Source organism: Parambassis ranga, chromosome 2 (assembly GCF_900634625.1).
Source record: "Parambassis ranga chromosome 2, fParRan2.1, whole genome shotgun sequence".
NCBI classification, from domain to species: Eukaryota; Metazoa; Chordata; class Actinopteri; family Ambassidae; genus Parambassis; species Parambassis ranga.
Window position 1 is genome coordinate 45,837,572 of NC_041023.1, and position 11,597 is coordinate 45,849,168.

Sequence of the window (11,597 nt, forward strand, 5' to 3'; positions counted from 1 at the left end):
AATCTGTAGCTGTGTGTGTGTCTGTGTGTGTGTGTGTGTGTGAGATCTGAGCATAAACAGAGCAAACATCACGGCTCAGGAATGTAGTGTGAACAGTGATTTTTTTCACTTTTTCAAATCTCTGTTCAGTGTGTGTGAATCTCACCTCTGTGTGTGTGTGTGTGTGTGTTACATGTATGATCTTGTTCACAGGCTGTTGCTGTCCTACATCATGTTTTATTAAAAGCAGCTGTGCAGAGACCACAACGCTGTAATAATGACTGTTAAACCATGTTACCATGGAAACACACCGAGGAGGAGGAGGAGGAAGCAGTGGAAAAACTAAAGAGGTGGATACTGGTGGCTCGTTAGGGGCGTGTGGGAAACACAGGATGTGTGTGTGTGTGTCTGTGTGTGTCTGTGTGTGATTGTGTGTGTCTGTGTGTGTGTGTGTCTGTGTGTGATTGTGTGTGTCTGTGTGTGTCTGTGTGTGACTGTGTGTCTGTGTGTGTCTGTATATGTCTCTGTGTGTGTGTGTCTGTATATGTGACTGTGTGTGTGTCTGTGTGTGTCTGTATATGTGACTGTGTGTGTGTGTCTGTGTGTGTCTGTATATGTGACTGTGTGTGTGTCTGTGTGTGTGTGTCTGTGTGTGTGTGACTGTGTGTGTGTGTCTGTGTGTGATTGTGTGTGTCTGTGTGTGATTGTGTGTGTCTGTGTGTGTCTGTGTGTGTCTGTATATGTCTCTGTGTGTATGTGTCTGTATATGTGACTGTGTGTGTGACTGTGTGTGTGTGTCTGTGTGTGTGTGACTGTGTGTGTGTGTCTGTGTGTGATTGTGTGTGTCTGTGTGTGATTGTGTGTGTCTGTGTGTGTCTGTATATGTCTCTGTGTGTATGTGTCTGTATATGTGACTGTGTGTGTGTCTGTGTGTGTGTCTGTGTGTGTGTGACTGTGTGTGTGTAAGCTGGATTTTGGAAACATTAAACAGTCGCTGCTCCTCTGAACTTTGACAGTCTGGCTGTGACATCAGAGCAGGACTTTGGACTCGGGGCAGATGCTGCATTGACTCACTACACCATCTAGTGGTAGAACATCTTATTACAGTTCATTTATACACTTAAATACACTTCATGTCCCTACAGGGATTATTAAAATCTTAGTCTTAATCGTACAGGGCGAGCTGTTAGCAGCTTTAGCACGAAGGCTGTGATGAAACAGATTAAATGTTTTGGTTAATAAGACGTGTGGCCGTTACACTGACGTGTGTTTTCATGTGTTCAGTGACAAACAGCAGAAACAGAGCGACACACTGAGCTCTGTGTTCCTCTTTATGGAGTTTCCTCAGCAGCTACCTCACTTCCTTCCTGCCAGCCTCCGTTTCCTGACCAGCAGCTGGACACACACACACACACACACACACACACACACACAGTCACACACACACAGACACAGTCACACACACACACACACACACAGCTCTTTGTATACGAGCACAGTGATTCTGACAAACACTAAAGCGCTCTCAGGGCCAGATCAGCCAGCTGAGAGGCCCGGGGCTGACGGGCCCCGGGGGGCCTGACCCATCAGGACTTCAGGTCTGTGTAAATTCAGACTCTTGTCTCCAAACATCAAACATGCTACAGACCAGATGAAAAGAAAGAAATCTGCTTTATTTCCATCATTCACTGTTCACTGATGTGCTTCATGAGTTAAACATTCATTAACCCCGACGCAGGTCAACCTGCCGAGGGAGTCACATGACTGCAGAGTACGTCTTTGCAGCGCCACCTGGAGGTTCACCTGGACAGACTGTGATCATACCTGCAGGGAATGAAAGGTGACATTCTGAAGAATGGATGAGTGAAAGGATGGATGAATAGATGAGTAAATGAATAGGAGAAAGGATGGATGAATGAATGAATGAGTGAATGGATGGATGGGTGAGTGAATGGATGGATGGATGAGTGAAAGGATGGATGGATGAATGAGTGAATGAATGGATGAGTGAAAGGATGGATAAGTGAGTGAATGAATATATCAGTGAATAAATGGATGGATGGGTGAATGAATAGATAGATGCGTGAATGGATGGATGGATGAGTGAATGAATGGATGGACAAGTGAGTGAATGAATGGATGGATGCGTGAATGAATAGATGGATGAGTGAATGGATGGATGGATGATTGAATAAATGATGGATGGATGAGTGAATGGATGGATAAGTGAGTGAATGAATGGATCAGTGAATAAATGGATGGATGGGTGAATGAATAGATGGATGAGTGAATGAATGAATGGATAAGTGAGTGAATAGATGGATAGATGAGTGAATGGATGAGTGAATTAATGGATGGATGGATGGATGGATGAGTGAATGGATGAGTGAATTAATGGATGGATGGATGAGTGAATTAATGGATGGATGGATGGATGAGTGAATGGATGGATGGATGAGTGAATGGATGGATGGATGGATGAGTGGCGAGTCACTCACTGTCTGACGCAGTCTGGGATCTGCACATGCTCAGTGGGGATGAGCTGAGATAGGCTCTGGAGACTGTCCACAAACTGGAGCTTCCTACTGAACTTTGAGCTGAAGAGGAAGGAAGGGGTGGTTAGTTTGTGATGTTGTCATGGTAACAGAGGTGATGAGGAGGCAGCAGACCTGATGAAGGGTTTGATGATGGTAATGAGGGCTTTGATGTACCAGGTGGGATGAACCACGTAGAAACCTTTCAGGTTTTTCCTCAGCCTGCAGGAACAGAGCACATTTCTTTTGAAGACTGATCGATCGATCAGAGAACTGATCACCTTGTGTGGATGTGTTTAAATGTGTGGAGCTGTCTCTCTCTGTGAGGCTGTGGCCCTCTGCTGGACGCTCTCTGACACAACACATCAGAGGCGTTCCAGCAGAATGTGTTGGTGTGCTGTGAATTCTGGGTAAATGACCTGCGGTCGATGGAGGTGTAACACTCTCGGAGCCAGCTGATCCCTGGCAGCTTGTCCTTCTGACCTCCAGCACAAAAATACACAATCACATAGTTCTCCGCCACCATCAGGTCCAACGTTCCAATGACAAACCTGACAGACCACAAAACCACCGATCACCAATCAATCATCTGATCAGCTGCAACGCCTGGGTCAGTGTGTGTGTGTTACCTGAACAGGTTATCCATCACATACTGGTAATTCTCCAGGTGGCTCTCTGGCAGGTAGCAGGAGGAAAACACGATGATGTCATTCATACCGTCTCCATAGTAACCTGAGAGAGGATAGCGGCATGTGAGGCGGGGGAGGGGCTACAGGTGAGGGTGAGACAGGAAGCCGGCCGTACCTCCGTGTGACAGCACGCGCAGAAACGGCTGCAGGACAGTCATGTTGACCCGGCTCTCCTGCAGAGGGACGCCCGTGGAGAAACAGCGCCACCTGGTTCCCTCGCTGTCCACCACGTCCTCCCGGTCCAAAGCTCCTGGCTCACCCTGGTCTGTTCCCGGGACGGGCTGAGAGGCGGAGCAGGAGCCGGGGCTGGAGGCCAACACTCTGCGGCGGTGGGACGCCACGCCGAGGCGCTGCAGGTCATCTGGAAAACAATCAGAGATGATGAACCGCTGGTCACAGATGCTGACAGCCTGTTTGACCTCTGACCTCTGACCTTCCAGGTCATAGATGGGGAAGGGGAGTGATTCAGTGTCGGAGGGCGTCTCCATGGCATCCAGGTCAAAGTCGAGCCCGATGTCCTCGTCATCATCAGGTGAGGGTGAGAGGAATGCTGAGGGGAAGTCATCAGAGACCGCCGACTCGCTGCGACCTGAAGGAGAAGGAAGTCTGAGTCACATGACACACTGCCAAGATGAATGGTACTTTGTTACCTAGCGACAGACTCAGAGCCGGTGCCACCAGGACCTTCTTCTTCATTGGTCTTGGGCCTGACAGGGTCAGACTGCTAGGAGGGTCTGCAGACAGGAAGTGAGGTCACAGAGCGTCAAACAAAAAAGCCGAGAAACATTATCGGAGGTGGACGGTTCAGGTGCACCTGGTCTGTTTGTGGTCGGCGTGGAGGATCTCTGCTCCGCCGCTCCTGATGAAGAACAGGAAGTCAGAGAGGAAATGCAGAAGAAGAATGAAGGATAACCTGAAGCCTCACCCTCCTCCTCTTGGTCTCCTGCAGACACGTCCTCCCTCTGGTCCTCCTCTCCTTGGTCTCCTGCAGACACGTCCTCCCTGTGGTCCTCCTCTTGGTCTCCTGCAGACACGTCCTCCCTGTGGTCCTCCTCCTCTTCTTAAAAACAGAAAGATCTCAGAGTGAATGACAGAAACTCACCTGACACTGACGCACCCTTCTGCTCCTCCTCCCACCTGTGGAGTCAGCATCTGTGGTTGCCATGACAACAGGGGTCGGATCAGCAGCAGCAGCAGAGGTTGTAGTTGTAGCTCCAGTCATAGTGTGGCTGGTGCCTGATCTTCTCACAGAAACAAAGAATGTTCAGAGTTAGCAGTCTTTATGCTAAGCTAAGACCCCCCCCCCCCCCCCCCCGCTCTTGTACGTGTTTCTGTGTATGGATGCACCTGGGTAATGAAGGAGTGTCGTCTTCTTGCTCCGCCTCTCTGGACTCCATCTTGTTCCTGCTGTTGCTGAGCAGAGATTATATTTTTAATATTTATAACAAATAATCTATCTGTTAAAATGTTTCCTGACTCCGCACTGTAGCCCACTGACAGTTAGCTTGGAGCTAGTTTTAGGTCCAGTTTAGCTTAGCTTAGCAGTTAGCTCAACTTCAGAGTGGCTGTTGGCTAACTGAGTAAAGTTAGCTCGGCCAAACTCATACTTCTAACACTAAGAGGTTGCACAGTATGCTAATAATATGCTAATTATTTAGCATCACACCATGAGTTAGCCGCTAACGTCAGTGACTTTTCTCATGATGACAAACACGCTGTTGGTGTCAGAATGTGTGATGTGTGTGTCATGTGACTAACGGTGATTATGAAGTGGCACCAACTCACTGCTGGTCTAAAGGGGCGGGGCAGAGGAGACCATGTGACACAGAACAAGGAAATGATGGTTTATTTACTGGGTCCAGGCAGCTAAGCATTAGCTTTAGTAGTGTACTGGTACAGTTAGCTAGCCACAGGTTTAGCAGCCAGCAGCTAATTCTGAACAACAGAAACAAACTGCTGACGCAGGGCAAAGACAGCCTGCAGGGAGCTTTATTGACACACTCTTATCAGACAGAGCAACTCACAGAAGGTCAGAGAAACACAATAAAAGCACACGAGGACGTAACAAAGTTTACTTTAGAGTGGAAAGACTTACAGCAGCGAGTCCACAGCCAGGGTGAGACAGGGGAGACGGCTGAGACAGGGGAGACGGGCTCAGGACCGACCGCTGAAATCACCAAGAGACCTACCACACACCTGAGGACTCACCTGGTGACATCACAGCCTGAGTTTATGAGTTTATGGGCGCTCTCGCTCTCTGTGTGGTGGGTTTAACAAGACCCCGCCCTGTTACCATGGCAACACTGACTGTACAAGCAGACAAGCAGGGGTGTAACCTGTGTGCATGTCCCTGCCTGCTGAGTGTGCACGTGTGTGTGTGTGTGTGTGTTTTGGAGCTGGTTGTGTAACAGCAGTTTGCTGTGTTTGTTCTCAGGGTTTGAATCTTCTGCTGTCCCATCTTTAATGTTTCTGTAGTTTGATGTGACTCACAGGTAAACAAGATGCAGAGGACGCCGCTCTTATTCTGTTTCAACATGTTAGGAAAGCCCCCTGTAAGCGCGCCCCCTGTGGCTGAAACAGGAACTGTGCTGTCAGATCTGCAGCTGCAGCGGCCTCGTTCACAGACAGTTGAACAGCTGTGTATATATATATTCTATATATACATATATACATGTATATATAGAATATATATAGATATGTATATATAGAATATATACATATTTATGTATATATATTTATATACTATAAATATATATATATTTATAGTATATAAATATATTTATATATATATATATATATATGTTTAAATATACATAAATATACATAAATATGTGTCTCCAGCAGTGTTTCACTCATCCTGGCAGCAGGTGGCAGGAGCATCTCAGTGACGTCACCCCGGCTCGCTGCACCAAGAGGACGTCGTGTCGTCACTTCCTGCAGATAGCAAACATGGAGTCCTGCGGAATGAAGCTGAATTTCTGGGAGAACGGACCGAAGCCCGGACAGTTTTACTCTCTCCCGGGCGGCGGCAGCGGCAGCAGCGGGCTGGGCACATCATGCGGGCCGGTCAGACACACACTGTAAGTCCTCCCGACCGGAGCCGTTTACCGCGAATCAGACTCTTAACCACCGCTGTCGGTTTCGGTTTGAGCTGCGTCGCAGTGCTGTATCATCATGGCTAACTGATGCTAAGCTAGCTGTCGGTTTACATCGTTTGAACGGTGTATAAATCTCTGGGATGGGACGCTTTGACGGGTGTGGATCAATAATGTTGATCAGAAGAACTGAAACGTCACAGTTTGGTTCGTCCCCTCCCTGTTAGCGCTGTTAGCAGCTAGCAGTTAGCTCCGCCAGAAGCGCCAGCTTTGATTCCAGTGTATGTAACTCTCAGTTTAGCCCTGCTGTAGCGTCCTGAAGGTGCCGAACCAAACATGGAAGCATCTTCTGTTGTGGCTTTAACCCTCAGGTGTCACTTTAATTTACTACCCTTTTGTGTCATTAGGGGACAAAAAAGTCCACTTCCAAAAAACTGCTATAAAAAATTATAGTGGAAAATAACTCATTTTTTGGGTTTTCTTCATAAAAAAATTACTGTAACATCAAGTAATCAAACTGGCATTTAAAGGGTTAAATTCCTCAAAATGATTTAATGTTTGGTAGTTTTGAGCAGGGCTGAAGTTGTTTAACATATTTATGCAGAAAAAAGTAAGAAAAAATATTAATCTGTTAATTTTTTATAGCAGTTTTTTGGAAGTGGACTCTTTTGTCCCCTAATGACACAAAAAGGGTAGTAAATTTGTTTCACCATGTTCTGGTGATGTATTTGAAAAATTTAAATTGGAATTCTAAAATGTGTCTAGAGAGAGTCTTTGTTACAAAAAATTGTGCCATATGCACCAACACAGATAAAATGGTGGCCAGGTAAAGAGGCAAAAATTACCCAAATGGACAAAAAAGTCCCCAATGACGCACAAGGGTTAAACATGTGACAAGACGTTTCTTTTGTTTCCAGCTTCTGATCTTTAGATTCATCCTTTCCCTGTAAAGGTTTTGTTTTTGACTGTTTAAGTACTTCCACATGACACGTGTGTTTGTGTTTCTGCTGAATTAACCCTTCTCCCCCCCCCCCCCCCCACAGTAACCCCATGGTAACCGGGACATCAGTGCTTGGGGTGAAGTTCACCGGTGGAGTCGTCATCGCGGCGGACATGTTGGGCTCGTACGGCTCTTTGGCTCGCTTCAGAAACATCTCCCGACTCATGAAGGTGCCGGCCGCCGCTGACCGAACATGCTGTGAATTAGCAGGATGAGTTTGTAACGTGTGTTTGCTCTGCTGCAGGTCAACAACAACACCATACTGGGAGCGTCGGGAGACTACGCCGACTATCAGTACCTGAAGCAGGTCATCGAGCAGATGGTGTAAGGCGTGGATAAGACACGGACACTCATGCGGGCGTCTCTGTGCAGGGTTTGTGTTGATGTTTGGTTCTTCTGTCAGGATCGATGAGGAGCTGCTGGGCGACGGACACAGCTACAGCCCGAAGGCCATCCACTCCTGGCTGACCAGGGTCATGTACAACCGCCGCAGCAGGATGAACCCCCTGTGGAACACCGTCGTCATCGGAGGCTTCTACAACGGCGAGAGGTGAGAACGCAAATACACCACAATGAAAGAACAGGAGAGCATGTTTACATCACCGGGGCTCAGCCACTCTTCCATGACTTACCATTGACCAGGCGGCCATCTTGTCTCTCTTAGTTTCCTAGGTTATGTGGACAAGCTGGGCGTGGCTTATGAGGCTCCCACAGTGGCCACGGGCTTTGGCGCATACCTGGCCCAGGTGAGTTTGGATCTAAAGACTTGTTAGAGACATGATGAGACTTTCACACAGGACAAAGGTGACTTTCTGTTCCAAGACATGTTTTAAAAAGACATGTCAGAGTCTAATAATGTTACTGAGAACAATCCTGACGTGTGTGTGTGTGTGTGTAGCCTCTGATGAGGGAAGTGGTGGAGAACAAGACGGAAATCACCAAGCAGGAGGCGCGGGAGCTGGTGGAGCGCTGCCTCAAAGTGCTGTACTACAGAGACGCCCGCTCCTACAACAGGGTGAGCTCACGGACGGCTGATGAATCAATGCTTTTCTTTTCATCTGATAAAGTCTAATTTAACTCTTGTTTTTTTTAGCATGAGATTGCCATAGTAACGCAGGAGGGTGTGGAGATCGTCGGTCCCCTGTCCTCTGAAACCAACTGGGACATCGCTCACATGGTCAGGTAGGGGTCAGAGGTCACTTGTGCCTGATGGTTAGGAGTTTAAGGAGTGGAGGTGGCGGCAGATCACAGGATTTAAACTTTTAGATAAGTCAGAGGAAGTGTTCAAAATGAATGAAATGATTTAGGGATGTGTTGACATTGCAGGTCAAAGGTTAACTGGCGTTTGTGTTTTTCTGCAGCGGGTTCGAGTGAAGACGACCTGCGATGTTTCCGCTGCGTGGAGCCGCTCGCTCGGCACGTGGATCCCAGTGTAGTTTCTTTCTGATGTTCACTGTCTCTCTTTTGTATAATGGAAAATAAATATGACGAAGTCGGCATCGTTGGGTTTTATTTGTATTTCTCATTTTACTTAGTTTTATACCTTTACATTTTAAATGATTATAAGTTAATTGTGGAACGTGATGATAAATGTCTTAAAGTTTGGGTAAACAAAATATATATATATATATAATATATATATATATATTATATTATATATATATATATATATATATATATTATATTATATATATATATATATATATATATTATATTATATATATATATATTATATTATATATATATATATATATTATATTATATATATATATATATGTAATATATATGTAATATATATATATATATATATATATATATATGTAATATATATATATATGTAATATATATATAATTATATGACACAGAGTGAATATTTTGGCTAAAAAGTCCTAAACATAACTAAAACCCTCAAATTAACATATAAATAAAAACTCATCCAGTCATAATTTTGTATAATCGGAGCATTTTTTGCTTTTCTCTGTTCTGAGCAATTAATTTAAACATGTCTCTGTGTCACCGGCCAGCTGTTGCTATGCAGATTTCAACAGATTAATTCAACTGTTTTGTAACTGGGCAGACCAGGAAATCGCGTCCAATCAATATAATTTCTGTCAGAAAAATAATTCTGCTGGACAAATAGAAATCTACCTGATTTTGGTATCCGGGTAGATCAGTGAGAACTGGCCAATAGGAATCGACGCTGGCTTTGTAGTCAGGCAGACATAACAAAGTCGTCCAATCACAAAAAAATCTGAAAGGGGATTTTTGCTGTATCTTGGCTCAGGTACTTTCTTTTTCTTTTTTAAAATAAATACTTTGACCGACACTGGCAGCCGTACACACAGTAATAACAGAATTATTTAACTATTGTCTGCAATTATTTTCTGATTAAAAACAGCGCGTTTAAACGCATTTTACGGTTGTTTCTGTGCCGGCTAGCTAAAGCTATCTGTTAGCTCTTAGCTAAGGGTGTTAGCTAGCTTCTTACAGTTGGCGCTAGCTTCGGCTAGCCGCGTAAATGTCAGCGTTAGTCACAGTATTGTCGGTCTCCGGTACCAGAACTGGGTTCTCTGCTTTTGTTGCTTTGAAACGTTTGTACTTAGTTCAGCTAGCGTGTCGGAGGGAGGCTGCCTCCGTGTGAGCTAGCCTGCTAGCTCGGCACTATCATGTAGAGCTGGGTCAGTGAGCGTGTGTGTGGTGTAGTGTAGTAAATGGCAGGCACATGACCACCGGCGCTGCGCCCGCTGGAAACACGGCAGGCGTACCTGACATGGAAGCGCCGCTTCCCCGGCTAACGGCAGCGGGGGTGCGGGCGGCTGCGCGGGCAGCGCCTGGCTCCACAGACCCACCGTGCCGCCCGCTCCGGCGGTAGAAGCACCGTGTCACGGCTCCTCGGCCGGTCACAGGGGAGCGGACCCACCGTGCATACATCCACAGCTTTAAATGAGCACTGAAGGGACCCTGTGTGAGGAGAGGGGCCCCCCGGCCCTGACCCGGCAGAACACTGTCCTCAGTGTGAGTCTGGGTCACAGTCTTTGTGTACACTGGTCTAAGGGGGCCCTGGACTGCTGAAGGTCCCTCAGGCCCATCAGGCATGTTTAATGGTGTAACTAAGGACCAGGTCATCTTCATTTAAAAGGTTGGAATGACACATCTGGACTTGTAGAGTTCTCTTGAAGAAGTTCAGCTTCATCAGCTCTGTTTGGTGAGGAAACATGGTTTATATGTGGTGGAGGACCTCAGAGGACTGTCGGAGACTCAAAGGCCCCGTTCACACTGGAGAAAGTCAGTCCAGCTAGAGTAGGATTGAGCCCAGACAGCCTTTAAACTGGATGCGTTCAGACCTATTTTCAAATCTGGCTAGCACACACTTGTGTCCGCACTCAATCCGGCTTCATCCAGCGTGTTTGCTGTCCTCCAAACCACTAGGTGGCGCCTCGTAACATACAGAGTCCGTTCAGGCCGCGGTAGGACCGCGTGTGCGCATGCGTCTTGAGGTTTTTTGTTCCGTGTCGCACCCCGTGAACTGGAAGTAGCGCATCATTTGACACACACATTTGAGCCAATCCGGCTAGATCTTTTGGCTTCTGGCTAAAGCGTGATTCAGGCCTATCCAGATGTTTTTTTTCTGAGTGTGAACACCTCGAATCCGGCTGTATCCAGTTTGATTTCAATCCGGCTGCTAGATCCACCCACGAGGGGTGGATCTAGCAGTTCACAGGGCGTGACGCGGTCCTACCGCGGCCTGAACGGACTCTGTATATTACGAGGCGCCACCTAGTGGTTTGGAGGACAGCAAACACGCTGGATGAAGCCGGATTGAGTGCGGACAGTGTGTGATAGCCAGATTTGAAAATAGGTCTGAACACATCCAGCGTAAAGGCTGTCTGGGCTCAATCCTACTCTAGCTGGATTGACTTGAATCTGTTTTATTTTGGGTTCTGCATGAGGCCTGGTTCTTCGGTCCCAGCTTTCAGCTCGACCTCCTGGTCATCCTCAGCCAGCTCTTCTCTGTTTTTGTGTATCATCACTGAGTGTTCCTCCGTCTGTCCTCAGATGGTGGCTCTCAGCACCGGTTAGTTGGTCCAGATGTCGGAGGACCAGCGCCACCAGCGGGCTGAAGCCTCCCAGCGGGGGGAGGGCGGTCTGGAGGCAGGGGAGGGCGACACAGAGCCCAGCATGCTGCTGCAGAAACTCAAGAGCAACATCTCGTAAGTCTGGCTGAAACATGAGGGGTTAATAATGACTGACTGATCCTGACTGATGCTTCTCCTCTCCTGCAGTAAGACTGTTCAGACCA

General features: G+C 46.9%; 3 protein-coding genes across 6 annotated transcripts in view; 2 read left to right on the top strand and 1 right to left on the bottom strand.

Moving 5' to 3' along the window:
* Positions 1-1,631: 1,631 nt before the first annotated feature.
* On the bottom strand, positions 1,632-5,432 carry LOC114449127 (bcl-2/adenovirus E1B 19 kDa-interacting protein 2-like protein). 4 transcript variants are annotated; one of them, XM_028426540.1, is made up of 14 exons: positions 5,298-5,432; positions 4,550-4,615; positions 4,340-4,443; positions 4,213-4,262; positions 4,128-4,173; positions 4,017-4,061; positions 3,853-3,936; positions 3,636-3,791; positions 3,318-3,563; positions 3,143-3,245; positions 2,933-3,064; positions 2,649-2,735; positions 2,478-2,576; positions 1,632-1,803 (listed from the first exon to the last, which is right to left on the bottom strand). In XM_028426540.1, the coding sequence occupies exons 2-14, from the start codon at positions 4,597-4,599 to the stop codon at positions 1,779-1,781; spliced, it is 1,227 nt and encodes a 408-aa protein (XP_028282341.1). In that variant the 5' UTR covers positions 4,600-4,615; positions 5,298-5,432; the 3' UTR covers positions 1,632-1,778. The 4 variants fall into 4 exon arrangements, with proteins under 4 accessions (XP_028282341.1, XP_028282334.1, XP_028282314.1 ...); XM_028426533.1 differs by having other exon boundaries at positions 4,128-4,259; XM_028426513.1 differs by having other exon boundaries at positions 4,128-4,262.
* On the top strand, positions 5,428-8,796 carry psmb4 (proteasome 20S subunit beta 4). Its single transcript, XM_028427549.1, has 9 exons — positions 5,428-5,466; positions 6,044-6,282; positions 7,341-7,467; positions 7,542-7,621; positions 7,701-7,847; positions 7,962-8,043; positions 8,196-8,312; positions 8,391-8,479; positions 8,659-8,796. Exons 1-9 carry the CDS (start codon positions 5,443-5,445, stop codon positions 8,669-8,671), a joined length of 918 nt encoding a protein of 305 aa, XP_028283350.1. The 5' UTR covers positions 5,428-5,442; the 3' UTR covers positions 8,672-8,796.
* A 727-nt stretch (positions 8,797-9,523) lies between these two features.
* The window catches only part of rfx5 (regulatory factor X, 5), a 6,661-nt gene continuing 4,587 nt past the window's right edge, over positions 9,524-11,597 (top strand). The window contains 3 exon segments of the mRNA XM_028426116.1: positions 9,524-9,581; positions 11,354-11,508; positions 11,581-11,597. The exon segment at positions 11,581-11,597 is cut by the window's right edge and continues 17 nt beyond it. Coding sequence (XP_028281917.1) covers positions 11,387-11,508; positions 11,581-11,597 — 139 coding nt within the window. The 5' untranslated portion in view covers positions 9,524-9,581; positions 11,354-11,386.

Excerpts from the sequence above, each read along its gene's own strand:
- LOC114449127 (XM_028426513.1), bottom strand. The coding sequence starts at position 4,599 with ATGGAGTCCAGAGAGGCGGAGCAAGAAGACGACACTCCTTCATTACCC. Across the intron at positions 2,736-2,932 it reads TACACCTCCATCGACCGCAG|GCTGAGGAAAAACCTGAAAG; the intron begins GTCATTTACCCA and ends CTGTTCCTGCAG. Across the intron at positions 2,577-2,648 it reads ATCATCAAACCCTTCATCAG|CTCAAAGTTCAGTAGGAAGC; the intron begins GTCTGCTGCCTC and ends CTTCCTCTTCAG.
- psmb4 (XM_028427549.1), top strand. The coding sequence starts at position 5,443 with ATGGGCGCTCTCGCTCTCTGTGTG. Across the intron at positions 5,467-6,043 it reads GCGCTCTCGCTCTCTGTGTG|CAGTGTTTCACTCATCCTGG; the intron begins GTGGGTTTAACA and ends ATGTGTCTCCAG. Across the intron at positions 7,468-7,541 it reads ACATCTCCCGACTCATGAAG|GTCAACAACAACACCATACT; the intron begins GTGCCGGCCGCC and ends GCTCTGCTGCAG.